General features: G+C 33.2%; 2 protein-coding genes across 6 annotated transcripts; one reads left to right on the top strand and one right to left on the bottom strand.

Annotated features, from left to right (window-relative positions):
- The first annotated feature begins 7,620 nt into the window (after positions 1-7,620).
- On the top strand, positions 7,621-12,568 carry LOC114714923 (probable E3 ubiquitin-protein ligase ZFP1). Of its 5 annotated transcripts, XM_028899714.1 has the most exons (7): positions 7,621-7,724; positions 7,967-8,040; positions 10,041-10,863; positions 11,133-11,527; positions 11,613-11,693; positions 11,825-11,992; positions 12,104-12,568. In XM_028899714.1, the coding sequence occupies exons 3-7, from the start codon at positions 10,071-10,073 to the stop codon at positions 12,260-12,262; spliced, it is 1,596 nt and encodes a 531-aa protein (XP_028755547.1). In that variant the 5' UTR covers positions 7,621-7,724; positions 7,967-8,040; positions 10,041-10,070; the 3' UTR covers positions 12,263-12,568. The 5 variants fall into 5 exon arrangements, with proteins under 5 accessions (XP_028755547.1, XP_028755548.1, XP_028755545.1 ...); XM_028899715.1 differs by lacking the exon at positions 7,967-8,040; XM_028899712.1 differs by lacking the exons at positions 7,621-7,724; positions 7,967-8,040 and adding an exon at positions 9,440-9,824.
- A 1,200-nt stretch (positions 12,569-13,768) lies between these two features.
- On the bottom strand, positions 13,769-16,491 carry LOC114714925 (ras-related protein RABA1f-like). Its single transcript, XM_028899718.1, has 2 exons — positions 16,003-16,491; positions 13,769-14,603 (listed from the first exon to the last, which is right to left on the bottom strand). Exons 1-2 carry the CDS (start codon positions 16,221-16,223, stop codon positions 14,171-14,173), a joined length of 654 nt encoding a protein of 217 aa, XP_028755551.1. The 5' UTR covers positions 16,224-16,491; the 3' UTR covers positions 13,769-14,170.
- Positions 16,492-17,906: the final 1,415 nt, after the last annotated feature.

Below are 17,906 nucleotides of genomic sequence, written 5' to 3'. Positions count from 1 at the left end.
GTTGCTATAAAAAAACATATTGTTAAATTTTCATTCCAGATGTGTTATTTTACAATCAGAACTTGTTATTTTTAAATGTATTGTTGTTATCACCTGAAACAAGAGTAAATGAGTTAACTTATATTTTTTTTTGTATTATAATGTTAGCAAAAATTTGTTGGCTCGATAGTCATTCCTAATTTTGGGAAGCATTAGGTTGGGGGATCAAATCCCCCCAACCTCACTTCCCCCTATTTAAAAAAAAACAATTGCAAAAAAAAAAAACCAAAGGAAGGCCGCCGGCATCGGAGCTCCGACGGCTGGCAGCCGGGGTGGCGGAGCTTCGGCGGCCGGATTCCGGCGAGGCAGTGGTGTTCTTTTTTAAAAAAAAAATTAAAGAGGAGTATTTTGGTAATTTGGCCATGATTTCATAATTGTAAATTGAGACTGGATCCTTGTGAGCAATTTCTCAAATTCAGGGTCCCTGATTGTCATTTTATATATTAGGGAGTCTTTATTTACAATTTTCCCTTATTTCTTTCTACCTTTCTTAGTTTCTTCAAATAATGTGTTTTAATATGCTTACATAGGTCTCACAATATTTTAATCTCATGGATAGTGATTTGACTTTTCGTATTATCTTTACGAATGACCCCTTCAAACGAAGGTTAGTCAAAATTTAAATAAAAGTACATCCAGTATCTTAATATTATTTTTTATATGTATTTAACATTTTGATCTTATTTATGATATATTCAGTATCCTATGCTCCATAAAATAAGAGTAGGGCATTGAATATACCTTTACTTAAAAAAAAACAATTTTCTTTATTTCATCAAAGAGTTCTATATATGAATTAACATGTATAGATTTGGTAGGTAATTGGAAATTCAAATTATAAAATGGATATTTAAAAAGCAGCTCTACACAAAAAAAAACCACAAAAGTCAATATAGACACACAAGTCATGAAGACAAAGATCCTGCTTAGGGTTATGATTGAAATCACTTATAAGCATGTTTCACATAAGTTAAAATAAAACTCTTTTTACATATTTACCTCATATTCCATAAATTATAATTAAAAAATTATTTATAAACCATTCTAAATAAGCTCGAAAGCCCAAGATTGATTAATCCATCTTCCTTCCATCATGCAAAGTAAAAGAAGCACAGCTAGCATCTTCAACTGAGAGGGTGTTTGGGAACCTCAATAAACACTTTTCAGAAGTATTTTTCCGCAAATCAAGGCAAACTCCTCCACTTATATACTGTAAAAGCACTTCTGAAATCATGGTTTTGATCTTACCCAAACACTCCCTTAATAATAGGCCTTGAGCCCTAAGAAAATTAGCTAGGGGCATAGAACCATCAAGGTTTTGGGTGGGAAAAAAACACAATGACAAATTTTAACAGCAGAGATTGTGCCTGAGATGAGTTAAAATACTCGTAATTTATAAACAATTTAATTTTCACATGGCTAAATATTATATTTATTATTTATTATTTATTTCGGGTGTTCGTCTCAGATTTAGATGACTGCAATGGTTTTATTCAAGTTTTAAAAACAAATTACAGAAATTAAACGTGAATACGCTGCACTATTTATGATTTTATGGAGAGTGTGATTTGTTTTAGAATTTATATTTCAATATTGACATCAATAATTGAAACAACCAACTAAAAACGAACATCGGCTTGCATAACTTGAGGGTAAAGAAACAAAGAATGAGGTGAGGGATTCGGTGTGCAAGCAAATTGTAGTTTTGGACAAGGCGAGGGGCAACCTTTGTGGTTGGGTACAAGAAACCCATCGCTCAGTCCTATACATATGCTTTGATCTTCACATAGTGAGATCAATATAATATACTTTTTTTGTCCTTAATATAAAACCTAATTGTTGAGTTGGTTTTAATCCTAAATACAAAACACATTTCTTATATTTATCAATTTTCTCTAAATCAACGCTATGGATACTTCCTCAACCATAATCAAGTAGAAGAGGAAGATGGGATATTAAGAAAGATGATTATGGTGTTTTAGGAAAAACGCGTCACATTTTTTATAATTAACTAATTTACCTAATTTTCTTAATCTAATCAACTTAGTTAAATGAGTCTTATATTAAGGAACGGAGGAGTAAGATGTAGTTAATTGAGACCTAGAGGTAGTATTATATAAATTTAATATTTGTAGTTTCAAATTCTAGTTTAATCTCTATAATTTCATAAAAATTTAGTTTGAGTTTAACGGTTTGGTTAACACTATTAAATATAAAGACCAAAATCAAACTTCATTGAAAGCATAAGGATCAAAACCAAAATAAAATTAAAAGTATATTATCTTGATGAGTTTTGGTTTTTTGTCTATGTACTTTTTACAAGTTTTTATTTTGGTTCATATAGTTTTTATGACACGATAGGGATAAAAAACTACTATTTGAACTGAGATTAAAATTCAATCAAATTGTAAGAATTAATAATAGGAAAAATCACAAAAAGACCATAAAATTAGAAAAATTATAAATTGGGACTCGCAATAATAATAATTTGAGCTTTGACAATAATTTTTATGAGCCGGTCTTATATCATTTTCTAATTTTATGATTTTTTTTTGCGATTTTTCCTTAATAATAATGATATTGAGTGGAAGAAAATCTGGGACACTCCGTACCATAAAGATGTTGTTCATCAAGTTGTTGCAGGCTTTTTCCTCTCCTGCAACTAGTATATGTATTTATTGGTACATTTTAATATTTATTTTAAATGATTTATAAATAATTTTTTTAATTATAATTCATAAAATACAAAATAAATATATATAAAAAAATTTATCTTAATTTACATAAAATATATGTTTATAAATAATTTTGATCTTGAAGCTAAACAGGACACACTTGGTTTATGTCGCCTTACATACTTAGTGCCTATTGGTTATAAGTCAGGATGATTATTAATATGCTAATAATTATATTTTATTGGGTGGAACAGCTGGGATTGTCATTGGGTTAGCGAGTGTGCAGGCTGCAAAGCTAGGCGAAAAGTGGGGTGACCTTTGATTCTGACAATTCACGCTTTATATTAATGCTGCCGCGGCTGCACCATATACTGCCCTTTTCAACTTGGAAATCTGTGATTTGATATTTACTTTATTTTCTTTCTTCAGCTAAAATTGCAGCGAACGACCCTAATTTAATTTATAAACGCATACTAAATTATCCTGCAGTAAAATTTTTTAATAATTATGTTTGTTCTTTAGAATTTCATAACAAATTTTCTGTAACAATAATATGAATATGAATTATCTTTACATAAAGAATCTTAATGGTTTTGCAGCGTGACAAAGCGTTAATAATGGGAAATTCAGAAACAAGGCTGGCAACATTGAAGGGACAGAGAAGGAGGAGCACGTGGGATGAAAATGAGAAGATAATAGGAACAATAATGAGAATTAAAAGTTCTGTGACTGAATTCTTACTTACCCCCAAAAAAAACAAAACGTTACGGAGTTTACGGGGGGCCCACCTTAATCATTGGTTTGAGCAGGGGAGGAGAGATAGGGAGGGAGTGGGCCCGAATGGAAGCAGACGAGGAAGAGGGGAGGGACGAGGGAGATCAATGAAATTCTTTAAATTTTAATTTTTGTACCAACTTACTTATTCTTAATTAAGTACACCAGTAGTTCAATTATTTATTAGGGCTTGGAAAAAATTTATTGATTAGAATTTAGAGGTATAATATTAGATAATATATCAATTTATGAGTTATATAAATTAGTTTGAAAAAAATAATATGTATGAGTGATATGTAGATTAAGATTTTATATTTAAGATTAACTATTTTATTTTAGGCCAAAATATACTTTAATAATTTAACTTTAAAAAGTATACTTTTAATCCTGTAACTCTAAAACTATCAACAAAAAAAATAGTGATATTAAGATATTCAATGTTGATAAAATATTCTTAAATATTAACATGTTAAATTTAATTTTCAAAACAATCATGAATGTTATAAAAAAATTTTATTTAAGACTAAAGTTTAATAATCACTTTAGCCTTTATTTTATACACATATTTGATACTACTTCCAATCTTTAATATAAGACCTTATTTGACTTTTATTTTGGTCTTAAGTATAAGAATCCAATTCACTTTGTCTCTAATATTTGTACATTTTTTTTTCCAAAATAATCCTTCTAATAATGGTAATTCTAGCCAACACACTTAATTAGCAAGGATATTTTAGAAAGGACAACACCTATTTATTACAAATAACCAACTTAACTTATTTTTTTAATCCCCTCAAATTAATCAACTAGCTCTTATAATTAGGACCGGAGGTAGTATTAACTCTAACTCCCACTAACTTTTATATTAGAAATAAGAAATAATGCTATTTTAATCCTCTTTCGTAAATATAAGCATATTTTGTAGTGTAATTTATATTAGAAAATGGATCTTATATTTAGGACGGAAAGAGTACGTGTGCGCCACAGTAATATGCATCTGTGTGTGACATTAAGGAATATTCATATGATTATTCTTGAGTTACTGAATAAGGAAGACATATTAAAACAAAGACAAAACTGATTCGTATGAATCCGTGATGGGTTTAATCCCTCCTAAAACATCTTATTTAATCATCATTTACATTGAAAATATTTTATGGTGGAGACTCCTATTACCATGTGTACTTAATTGGAATGGTTTAGGAAAAAAATTTAACTGAGACCATAACAAATTTTCCAAATAACTTATATATTTAAGAAGGAAGGGAATATATTACAGGGATTTAAATTGAAATCATTTGTTCATATTCCAGCATATTTATACAACCTAAGTCAATTTTAAATTAATACTACTGTTATTGTTGATTCTTATAATTTGATTGAATTTTGGCTTTATTTTCTATAGTTTCAAATCGTGCTTGTCATTTTTATAATTTCAGAAGAATTTAACATGAACTAACGGTTTTAAGAATATAAACTAAAATTAAAACTCGTTAAAAATATGATGAGTAAAACCAAATTTGATTTTCACCCCTATACTTAGCAGCATGGATTAAAAATTTTAATGCCATCAAACTCAGATAAAATTCTTACGAAACTATAAAGACAAAAAATCATAATTTGAAATTATATGGGCTAAAACTAAAATCTGATTAAAAGAAATAAAGACCAATAACAATATTAAGCCTTGTGTTATTTCAATTTTCAACAACAATCAGTATTATATTATTGTAAGATGTTTGACTATTTCCATATTTAAATCTAGTTTCTGTTGAACAAATTAAAACGGTGCGTTTTATGCCATTTCAGACCTTATTAGATATCTCCCTGAGATTTTTTTTTTTTAAAAAGGTCCTGTTCATCATGCATGATGAGTGATGACTATTTCGATCTTGGCCACCTAAAGACGACTTTCTAAATCTCACATATTACGTGAGATTGTATTTCCATTTTTTAATAGTTTCTATTTCCATGGTTAGTAATTAAATTGGTTAATGTTTGGTTATGGGTGTTTCGTGTGTTGCTGATTTTTTTCAAGGCCCAATCTTCTAAAATATAGGAAAGCTAATTTCACCCGTGAAAAATCTGCTAAACTTTGTAATTATATTACTATTTTTAGATTAAATTGCAAAAAAAAAAATCTGATTCTGGAGCCATGTGTAAATAAATTCTCAACAAACAAACCTTTTGGGAATAGTATTTTTTTTTTGAGCCAAGGAATAGTATTTTAAATTTGGAAAGCTTAGTTTAACTAATTCACAATTTGTCAACAAATATACCTCTTGGAATATTAAACTTTTAGAAAGTCTGCCAAATTTTATAATTATATTACTATTTTTAGATTAAATTGCCAAAAAAATTCTGACTCTCGAGTCACGTGGAAATAAATTCTCAACAAATAAACCTTTTGGGAATAGTTTTTTAAATTTGGAAAGCCTAGTTTAACTAATTCACAATTTGTCAACAAATATGCCTCTTGGAATATTAAATTTTTAGAAAGTCTGCTAAACTTTATAATTATATTACTATTTTTAGATTAAATTGCGAAAAAAAGAATCTGACTCTCGAGTCACGTGTAAATAAATTCTCAACAAATAAACCATTTGGGAATATTTTTTTTAAATTTGGAAAGCTTAGTTTAACCAATTCACAAATTGTCAACAAATACGCCTCTCGGAATATTAAATTTTTAGAAAGTTCGTAATAACCTGCTTTTTTTTTTTGTTACCGAAATAACTGGCCTGTTTAATACTACCTCCGGTCCTAATTATAAGAGCCAATTGACTAATTTGAGGAGATTAAGAAAGTAAGTTGAGTTAGTTATTTCTCCTAAATAGGTGTTGTCTTTCCTAAAATATCCTTGCTAATCAAGTGTATTGATTAGAACTACAATTACTAGAAGGACTATCTTGAAAAAAATTGAGTAAAGATGAGAGACAAAGTGGATTGGAATCTTATATTTAGGACCAAAATAAAAGTCAAATAGGGTCTTATATTAAGGACCGGAGGTAGTAGTATTATATACTTTTGGTGGTTGCATAAAAAATTATGTTTTTGGGGACGCTGAAATTAATTTTTAATAAATATACTACCTTCGATTTCGAATTATTTTTAAAATATCAACATAAAACTTCCAGAAAATAAAATTTTTAAATATTTTTTTAAGAAAATAACTTATTTTTAAAGAAAGTTTTACTTCCCCTAAGCTGATCACTAAATGACAAAGAATTTTACTTAATCACAATTAATTAAGTAGCGTGAAATACGTACTGAGGATAACTTCAGATAACTTTAAAAAAATCTTAACTGATGCCTCAAGTTGACGTCAGACTTATCTTCAGAATACTTACTTCGCTTGCGCCAACGTAACTTTGATAGGGGTCAACACAGTTATTTATTTACTTGTTCACCAAAAAAAAAGAAAATTTATTTCCATCTAAATATGCATTATTTATTTTTTGTAAATGAAATTACATAAAACCTCTTGAATTTTATATCATATATAGATAGATGAACTTTCCAGCTATTGAAATTTTATAATAAATTTTCCTGAATTTTTACATTTATGCGAGTAATTGTTATATTATTAGTTTTATTTATTATTTATCTACAAATAAATAATTTAATATTTAAAAAATTTATTTGTATATAACTCAAAGTTCGAGGGGTTATAAACATAAAAAGAAAATAAAGTTTAACTGTTTAACTGGTAAAGAATTGATGGCCTGAATTATTTGTAGAAACGTAAAATTTTAGGTAAGTATTTTTAACTGTCAAAAGGTTTGGGATATTATTTATCTATGATATAAAATTACGGGCTTTTGTGTAATTTACTTTTTATATAAAAATAAAATAAAATAATTTAAAACAAATGAACTGATAAGTTGATACTTGATGCATCGATCTCTTACTTTCTTATTTCTTTTACCGCACTGAAAGATTTTGTGTTCACAATAAATATTATTGAAGTGGCATTTCTTACCAATATTAAATTTAAAACGCGATATAAGTAATAACGGTAATAATTCAAAAACTCATTTTGCTAAGAAAACGGTAAAAGAAAAAAAATATCAAACAGAATGCGAACCGTACATTAAAAAAATAGAGTACAGATAGAGATTTCTCCTCACGATCCTTTCTTTGCTCTCCGCTCTCTCTTTCTGGGTGATCTTTTTACCTCGGATCCTTCGGTAGTTTGCTCTGATCATTTATCGGTTCTGTGGGATTCTCTCTTCGGTAAATGAATTTTACATCGGATTTCTTGTGTTTTTCCCTGCAAAAATTTGGGCTTTTCCTGGCTATCTAGGGCTAAAAGCGCGTTCTTTTGATTGTCCTGTGAAAGAAAAGAACTTGCATTCTTTGTTCATGAGGATATTTACTATATGCGATGTTAATTTCTTTTTTCCCCCGGTCAATGATGTTAATTTCTTATTCGACCCATTAATAAATTTTGTTTTTTTTGTTTTTAATTTTAATAGAGTTGATGTCGGGTTCGTTGTAAGTTAAATTGGTCTCTGAAACTTGGGAGTTGCGACCTTTTCATGATAACGAGGTAAAGTTTTGATGTGTTCTTTTATTGTTTTTGTGGTTGATTAGGTTGGGATAATATGGGTGCGGTGCTTTCTTTGGTTGTTAACAAATGATGAAGGAAAAAGGATATTTTCTTTTACACTTTGCTTTAAATATTTGTTTGCTTGCTCAATAAATCACAAGGATTCTGAAACTCATTCCCATAGTCAAGCTTCACGTCTTTGAATATTTGCAGTTATTATTTTTTGTTCATCTCAAACTTTGAAATACGCCTGTTTTGTGTATATTTTGGAATTTTTTGAGGCGTGGCTACAAAAACAAGGAGAAAACTTTTGTTTCCTTTTTTTTTTTTTTGGGGGCGGGGGCGTTTGGAATGCTTATATAGTCTTCTATAGCGGATGATTGATGTGTTATTGTGCTTGGCCCAAACTTGCGATCTTCAGAATGATGAAGCTGCGTCTTTTCCTTGAAGGGCTAAGAATCTTAACAGGATCAAATATTTTATATGCTTGTATTTTTTTTCCCTTTGCATTGCCTATGTATTTTCTATACTTAAATATCCTGGCTGGAAATTTTTGTTGCCGAATGCCTCAATGGCCTTTTTTTTTTTTGTGCTATCAAATTTTGTACAAAAGAACCTATCATCTTGTGGCCGACCACAGAATGATCATGTATAATTTAAGTGATCCTTTTGTTTTAGAAATATGAGAAAACGGCAAAATGAGTATAAGAGCTAATTTGCTATTGTTGGATGAATAATATCAGATGAAGCGCTTAGCATCATGATTAGCATGGATTAACCTGCTTAAGTTTGTGGCGAAATGTTGTATGGTTGTGCAAATAACCCTAAACGCAGTTCTTTCGTTTTTCTCCCCTTTCTGTCTTTCTTTCTTTCTTTCTTTCCTTATTATTATTTTTTTGTCACTTTAGCTTCAATGATTTTACTTGGGGTTCGACTTTTAAAGTTTGTGAAAGTTCAATTGTAAAATTGTTGTTTGATTTACTCCCTGCAGATTGCCCGAGTTTGAATCTTCTTAGCGGTCAAGATGGGTTTTGATCATATTGAAAGAGTGTTGTACGCCTTGACTGCTGGTCTAATCAAACTTCTTGTTATCTTTTAGTTTGTTTAAAAGAAAGATGAGGGAGGCTTTCAGAAACATAGCAAAAGCAAAAGGCCTTTCATGTGATGCAGAATTTATGTGTGCCGTGTGTTTAAGCATGCCATAAACGATCAAGGATCATTATCATATGCCATTTCGCCTCTATTAGTTTTGTATCATACATAGATGTTTTATGCATTTAATTAATTATTAATTTTAATCTTTAGATAATTTGGCATTGTGTTTTACATCTTTAGAATCTCTAGTTCTCTGTTTTCCTTTGTTGTCTTCCTTCTATTTCTTGTTCTTAGTTTTACTCCTGTTTCTCTTTTCCGCAGAGTAAAAAATAAAAATGTGTTGTGCACTGTCTTGGCAAACCCTGAATATAATTGAATATATTTCTGTGCTTCTCTTCTGGTTATTTGTTATCTTTTATTATTATCAAATTCAGTGGCTTGGTGAATTAGTTTATTTAAATAAGTAACCCCTTTTTTATGGACCAGTGGTATTGTGTTGAATTCCTGATTGTAATACTCATGATACGTGCCAGAACATCTTCCTGGGTTACTTGGTAGCCGTTGACTATTATTGATCTGCAGTTACTGAAGGATGAGACGTAAAGGACAAAATAATAGGGGGCGTTGACTGAATGTTATTTTTGTGTGCTTGATATCTCTTTTGTTGTTAGGATTGAAGAATGCGAGAGGTGGTTTTTTCATTCCGCGCTCCTCTTTTGGTTCCTTCTCTTGTTTGTTCTCAAATGATTACATACAATTTTTCTTTATGTGAGTTTGGTTTAGTTTTCTTAAAAGAATGAGGGTTAGGAAAGTATGTTGTAGCATAGTTTATATTTGCAGTATTCTCTATTTGGTTTTCAATTGCATTTTCAAATCTGATTGATTTTATTCTCCTTGTAAAACAGAAATCAGCACATTTTGACTGCATAGATGAGATGACTCATTCAGATATGGATCGGCGAAGGCATGGGAATTCTAATTCTGAACCTTCTACCGTTGTGAGTAGTGCCAACATTTTGCGGCCAAATATCCGCGCAGTGGCAATGGCTTCAGGGAACACGAGTAATGTTGATTCCCACTATTCACCAGATGTCTATGACACTGCAGTAATGCATAGAGGGACACAATACAATGCCATTCAAAATCAACGTAATCTTGATATGGGTGTTGCAGCTGTGGCCAACTTGCATTATTCTGGCATGAATCCTTCTTCTAGTACTGGTGTATTACCGCTTCCTTCAAATCACGGAGCCTATGATCAGTTGCCAGCGTCAACCACATTTGCTGTATACGGAGTTTCTTCAGATAATTTTGGGAGGATCAGCAGCTATGCAGATGACGTCAGAGCTTCATTCAAAAGGAAAAATGCTGAAACTGTCAGGGGCAATTTCCCACATTTTGATGCCTCAGCTAGTTCTTCAGTCGTTCCCCCAGATGCAAGGCACTCTGACGGGGTTACTATTATGGATACTGCTTCCTTGCCCCCTCCTCAATTCCGAGGAAATAGCATCCCTTCACCCATGGACTTAGGTCCCTTTGGTAGTTTGTGGAGCAGGTCAGGTGAGTCTGTTATGGTGCATGAACATAGCCATTTGATTCAAGGTAATTATTTAGGGCAGCCCTTCCAGCCAGTTGCTCCTCCCTGGTTGGATCAACAGTTGAACAACAGTCACAGTGATGGGCATGCTACAGCTTGGAATCAGTCTCTTCCAATGCCTTACGTGCAAGGTAAAGATGCATACAAGGCACATCACGTATCAGTGACATTTTTACTTGGGCACTCTGTTAGCAAGTTGTTATTTATTACGTCTAAGAAGTATACAGTTTTCTGATTAGAAGTGGAATTAATTTTTTTGGATGTTTTGTTTTCAACCATCTATCATTTGAGTTGTGCTACAAATCATATTTTGAGTGTCAAAGAATGTCAAAGCTTTCTTTGAAGATGCGCTGTCTGGTCTGGATTTGGTCTTTCTGACACTCATTCTTATACTTCCCAGCACCCAATGTTAATGGAAGTTCATTGGAGAATGCAACTATGGGTTTGCAGAGATATCATGATTCAGCTAGTAACATTAATGGCCTCAGGTTTGTTCATCCTCTTGTCAACCACCAGTACCATAATTATCATCATCCAGCAGTACCAATGAGAGGATTCAGAGGCCACAATATCATGTTTCAACCTCCAGTAACTGCAGCTTCTTATAGAGTTCCTACAAATCCTTTACGCAATGCTGTGATCCCTGCACAGAATGGTTTTGAGATGGGTCATAGGCCTGTTGGCCTTGTACCTTCAGCAGGCCTACAGGTATATCGTCCTCATAGAGGATACATGAATGAGACAACAATTGGGCATCGAAATCTTCACCCTATGGGCTATCTCCAAGTTGATGTAGTAGTATTCTCTTCTTTCAAATTCTTTCACTATATTTTCTTTATACTGTCTTTTCATGAGTTGGCTATGTTGATTGTTTATGTAGGATGTTGCAATACTGGATGAAGTGGGATTGGTCGACCATCACAGAGATATGCGCTTGGACATTGAGGATATGTCTTACGAGGCAAGTAGTCAAATTCTACTAGCATAATTTTCTATCAATTTAGGTTGTGGACGACCAAAAAGCTTGTTATCATATGAATACTGATCTTATGGGTTTTTCAATTTCATAATTTACACTTAATTTGACAACAGGAGCTTCTCGCATTGAGTGAGCGAATTGGCAACGTAAGCACTGGTTTATCAGAAGAGTCCATTTCAGCTTTAATGAAAACTAGAATTTATGCAACACCCACTATTATTAACCTGGAAGAGGAAGAAGCTTCAGAGGATCAGGAAACTGATTCATGCACAATATGCCTGGTATGAGTTTAATTCGTTTGAATGTGAAAAACTAATTCAGATTTTTGTCTTCAATATGAAAAGATATAACATTTTCCCTAGTAATTAAAATACATGCTTATAATTTCACAGGAGAAATATGAGAACAAACAGAAGATAGGAATTCTTCAATGCGGTCATGAGTATCATGCACATTGCTTGAAGAGATGGCTTAAGGAGAAAAATGTATGTCCCATATGCAAATCGGAAGCATTGAGTCCGGGAAAGGACAAGGATATAAAAACCAAATGAAGGCAAAATCTCTTCGTCTAGCCATGCCCATCATCCCTTTTGGCAACTTTATTTTTGGACACAGTCCATATTTTGTTGTGTAATTTTGTATATGTACTTGCACATATATAGACAGTTCCGCTGTCCAACTCTTTTACTTGTTGGCTCCAGTGACATTGTATCTATCAAATTGTACAGACTTTGTTGTGTGATGTATCAGCTTCGGGTAATTATATTATTACCTTGACATTTTTTGGTTCATTTTGACAAGTATGGTTGGAAGCCCCATTACCATGCTCAGAATGAAGTTTACGTCTTTACTCTTAATGATTCTCTCTGATCTTATAGGTTTTCTTTCTTCCTGTTTTGTTACTGCATTTGGCTTGATAGTGTCATGATGCGTGACCATCCTTGTCTTTGATTGCAGAAATTTTAAATGTTGAAATTTATCTCATATTTGGTCATGGCTTCTTGTTGCTGGTTTTGCATGCGCATCCACCGTCATAGTTTGTTGTTGAGTATAACTTTTGTACATGAAAAACTTAAAAACAAGGCCTAGTTATTGGGGGTTTAATTCTAGAGGACGTGTAGAGAGCAAATCTTTGTAGAGAGCAAATCTTATTAGGATGAGTTTACTTTTTTCCTTGGTTATCTTGACGGAGACCAGTACGAGAGATATTGATCTTCAGTCACCACTTCAAGCTTACGATGATTCATTAGGGACTCAACTTAAAAATCAGATTATAAGCATAATCTATTTTAGTATTGGTTTAACAGTTCAATTTCTTTCAGTTCAATTCGAATCTAACATTAAGACAATATCATTATTTTTCATGAATATAATATAAAATTACCTTTTTGGTATAACGAGTATTTCAACAATTACGCAGGTTATAATATAATCCATGGGATTTAGAAAATGATTCGCAATATTTACGATTTATAAATAATGTAGTTTGCTATAAATTACATTTTGGATAAATTAATTACAAGGTATAATATATCAAGTCTTTATCATCCTCATCACCACTTCATTCTACACCGTAGTTTTTGTTAATCATTCATGTCTATTTTTCCATTTTATTTTTTAAAAATAGAACACAAGTTAAAGACGATTTACCTCAACAAAAATATTGACATTAAAAAGATTCTAAATCATCGATAATTTGAATCACTCCTCTTGAAACGACGGGCGATTCGAATTGACTGTGTCATAGGCATAAAGAAAAATTAATATTTTAAAAAGTAAAAATAAAGTTCAGCAAAAATTATGTAAACATCACCTATAAATTAAGTGATTGATTAGATTATATGGTAATAGTTTAAAAGGTAATTGATGGCAAAAAAGTTTAAAAGGTAATTAAAGAAAATACCGTGCCTTCAACGGAGACAGAAGAAGATTCTGTATAAACAAGCGTCTATATGAATGCTGAGTCTTTGATCCAAATGAAGCTGTTAGGTATTGTCTTCTAAACTCTCAAAGGAAACATCTCAATGGGCATTAATATATGTAAAGAACTAAAGATAGAGATAAATGTTACCCTTTCATACCCAAGAGTTTAAGCTGCTTTTGGCTTGGTCATGAAGAGGGGCATATTAGGAATCTGAATAATCTATCATACAATTCCATAAACAAGAGTGATTGTCAATTACAAAATTAAACTAAATCATAGACCATAGATTCTTCCTAAACTAGTGCAACCAAGTACAGTAGAACCAAAGCAAGTAAAAGGGGACAAGTGTGCGTAGAATTACTTTTTCCAAATCAAACCTATCAACCTAAGACATACTCAAGGACTGGAAAAAATAAATAAATAAAACAGGGAAAAAGGTTCAGCAGAAAGTCCACCAATCGCTAGGCAAAAATTTTGTATTTGAAGGGTAACGATGAACAGAGAACATGCTTGCTCCGTAGATAGCCAGTCATATTTAGACAGAGCAGCAACCAACTTTCTTAACAGCAGAAACATCATCCTTGTTTCCCATATTTATTGTTTGTCCTTTAGGTAACTCTACAGGATCATTCGCAGCTTCCAGTGCTTTCCGACTGACCACTTGATATATTTGGGTTAAGACTTCAGTGAATGCATTCGCAACATTCAAAGATTCAAGGGCAGATGTCTCCATAAAGAAAGTATTCTCCTTTTCGGCAAAGGATTTGGCATCTTCAGTTGAGACTGCTCGCAGGTGACGCAGGTCCGCTTTGTTACCAACAAGCATAACGACAATGTTGGAATCTGTGTGGTCTCTCAACTCCTTCAACCATCTCTCAACATTCTCAAATGTAACATGTCTAGTGACATCATAAACAAGTAAAGCACCAACAGCTCCTCGGTAATATGCACTTGTGATTGCTCGATATCTAAAGAAATAATGGTTAAGCAATGTTTCTTAAACTTTTAGGAATCTCTCAAAGAACCGAATTTATTATATGGCTCAAATTACCCCCAAAAAATGTCATAATAAAAATCAGCACATTGCAGCATTTGTCAGGAATCTAATCATTAGAAATTGTGCATAATAAACAATAATTTCCAACAATGTTCCCAATGGTTACTTTTCATTATGTTTTACATTTACAAGATCATGAATGCATTAATATTCAACATCGTATAGCACAATGACAACTGATTTCACTTAAGAAAACATAGGGATAATAACACACAAGGAAAAGAAAAGATGTACAAAATAATCACGTCAGGCAAAATTTATTCTGATCTTTAAATCTCTAATCATAGTCCATCTCGTATTAAGTCACTTGGGTTCTAGGCTCAACCAATCATGCAATCAAACCAAAATAATATGCTTAGATCAATTGCTGAGCCATGTACTGACATGGAACAAATAAAGCTGGTAACAGTATAACTAATCACGTTAACATAAGCCAATAGTTGCAAATATTGATATGTGTCTTTTAGCGATGCCACACTTGAAAAGATGAAAACTAGACTATCTGCACAGTGGTACCCGTTTATAGGACACAACACCCCGTGATCTGCCTCTCCACTCTTCTATGACTGTCTCAGACTTTGAAATAAAACCAACATTTTCAAATTTTAATTTTGTACGAGTTTCAAGAATCTCTACTTTATGCTTCAGAAGCAAATTTAGAAGCTTCCACACCCCAACTATTTTCTAGTCTTATCCATAACAGTAATGCGCCATGCTGACCAACTTCTAAAGCTAAAGTAGGAGGACCAAAATGCATTGAAGACATCCAACTTGCTCACTTCAACCAACATCACATCAGCTTACAGGCAAAAACCCCCGTTAGGGGGTACGTAGGAGGACCTCTCCGTAATTCAGATGTGAAGGTCAGAAAATAATTAAACCCTGCACTTAAATTATCTAAGTCTTTGCTCTGCACCCATAAATTCTCAGCTATTCAGTTCACTAACATCTCAGCGCTCAAAGTTCAGCTCTCATTGGACTCAAAACAAACTTCACCCCAATTCATCAAGTTCAATGCACAGTCAAAGAAGCTGATTGGTATCACACATTTTCTGCATAAGGAGATCCTAATACTTTCTCCAACTCCCGTAACTGTTCACATATCATTTGGAGAAATAGAAACAAAAAGACAAAGGAAAAAAAAAAAAAAAGCTTTTACAGTGTGCCAGGTGAGTAAAATAAGAAGGCATACACTAATCAGAATACTACCATTTAAGTCATTCAATTGACAATCAAACCATTAGCAATTAAAATTCCCGAGATCCACGGTACAGAATAAAGGGGAAAAAAGGAGTGAAATGGGGAAGAACCTTTCTTGGCCAGCGGTATCCCAAATCTGGGCCTTGACGATCTTGTCGTCAACCTTTATACTCCGAGTGGCGAATTCAACCCCAATAGTGGATTTAGACTCCAGGCTGAACTCGTTTCGAGTGAATCGAGAGAGGAGGTTCGATTTGCCAACGCCGGAGTCTCCGATCAGGACCACTTTGAAGAGGTAGTCGTAGTCATCGTCAGCTCTGTAAGCCGCCATGATTTGGGTCGGATCGGGGAGGCTTCCGGGTAAGGTAGTAGGTCTGAGAATCGGATCAAAATGCGAAGCTCAAAAGCATCGGCTACGAAAACACAGTAGCTCAGTCACGCAAGCCAGCAAGCAAGAGGGAAACGAAGAAGAGTTCAAAAAGACCGGGAAGGGGAGAGAGAGAGAGAGAGAGAGAGAGAGAGAGAGAGAGAGAGAGTTGAAGATAGTTTCAACTTGGTCTCCGTGGAAATTGATTGTTGTCTGTGTGGTTAAAGTTTCGTTTCAAGAAGTAGGAACGCTTTGCACCTTCGTGGTCTTTTATTTTCTTCTCCCAAAACCCGCGTTTGCTTTCGCTTTGTAAACTTTAAACTGGGCTCATCTGTTGGGGGCCCATTTCGTTCGCCATGCCACCTAATTTTGGGTTCATCGTGCTTTTTTTTCCTTCATTTATTTACTTTTTGTTACACATTTTAAAAAAGATACATACATATATAATCTATTATACTCATTTAACATGCACATTTAGAATAATTGAATAATTACTTGTATTCATTTTACCCTTTTTTTTTTTTTACATGTTGTATACATTAGGAGTTAAGGTGTAAACTTTGCCTCAAAAGTATATTTAGATGAACTAGCTAGATCCTAATAATAAAAATTTCGGGGTAACATAATATATAATGTTTCAAAGTAGTATATTATTGAAAATGATAAAATATCCCAACACATGAAACAATCACATTCAAAATATTGGTGAAGGCTTATTTGTGATTGTGTTATAACTCCCTTCGGCGTCTACCAACTGAATGAGAAAAGGCTTCTGTGGAACTAAAGGCCTTAGGGTCAAAATAGGTTCACTATCGTCTGATGATGAGATACCGTATTGGGCAAGATCCTTTGTATAAGAAATAGCAAGACAATCTTCTAAAGTTTCATTATTGTAAATACTTGAAACAAAAATGGTACAGAACAAAGAAGAATGCGGGAGAGATTAAGAAACCTCTGCCTGCCCGAATAAAGAAAGAAACTGCACTACTTTCTAAACACGAGATCATTATTCTGCATCTGGGTTTCTCTTCTTATACAGATGCACGTTCTTATCCAGACGGCAGATACACTATTGTTTTAGCGCGAGGATAAGGAACAGACTGTGTGGCCCTTTTTCTTATCCTCAAGATAGAAGAATTGAATATCTGCCATCTGATGAATAAGAAGGAAAACCCGTGCGTCTTAGCTTGGTTCTTTCTTTTTCTTCTTTTTCAAATACTGAAAGGGAGATTACTGATGGTGAGGATCTGGGCATCCAGGGCTGAGACGGGTAGGGATTTGCGCGTCATCCCCACCACCACTTGTTTTGGCATTTTCCACGAACTCATGGCGTGGTTTGGGTGCACTATTAATGTTGGAGAATGGGAAGGAAGGAAGGGAGGGAGCTTGGGGTTTTGAAATTGAAGCAGCAAGAAGGAAAAGGCACAGGAAAAGAGATATGAGTCTCCGAGAAGGACAAGAGACGTGTAGTAAGAAGGAAAAAGAGAGGGAGAAGGACAAGCCAAAGGAGAAAGAGAGCGAGGTTGCCACTGCTCCAGATCTGAGTAAGTGGATGGCTGGTGGACGCTCTGGTGAGAGCGGCTGGGTATATAAGTCAATGATTTATGACGGCATCACGGATAACTGCCGCATCATCGATTTCCGCTC

This window comes from Neltuma alba, unplaced genomic scaffold (assembly GCF_004799145.2).
Source record: "Neltuma alba isolate B1F8T4 unplaced genomic scaffold, ASM479914v2 tig00011551_pilon, whole genome shotgun sequence".
NCBI lineage: Eukaryota > Viridiplantae > Streptophyta > Magnoliopsida > Fabales > Fabaceae > Neltuma > Neltuma alba.
The sequence above is the reverse complement of the archived record's forward strand: the minus strand, read 5'-3'. Positions and strand labels throughout refer to the sequence as shown.

Bases quoted from the DNA above. Each gene is read 5' to 3' on its own strand.
- LOC114714925 (XM_028899718.1), bottom strand. From the start codon at position 16,223: ATGGCGGCTTACAGAGCTGACGATGACTACGACTACCTCTTCAAAGTG. The intron at 14,604-16,002 runs GTTCTTCCCCAT...TTATTTCTTTAG, and splicing joins GATACCGCTGGCCAAGAAAG to ATATCGAGCAATCACAAGTG.
- LOC114714923 (XM_028899712.1), top strand. The intron at 10,864-11,132 runs GTAAAGATGCAT...TATACTTCCCAG, and splicing joins TCCAATGCCTTACGTGCAAG to CACCCAATGTTAATGGAAGT. The intron at 11,694-11,824 runs GCAAGTAGTCAA...ATTTGACAACAG, and splicing joins TTGAGGATATGTCTTACGAG to GAGCTTCTCGCATTGAGTGA.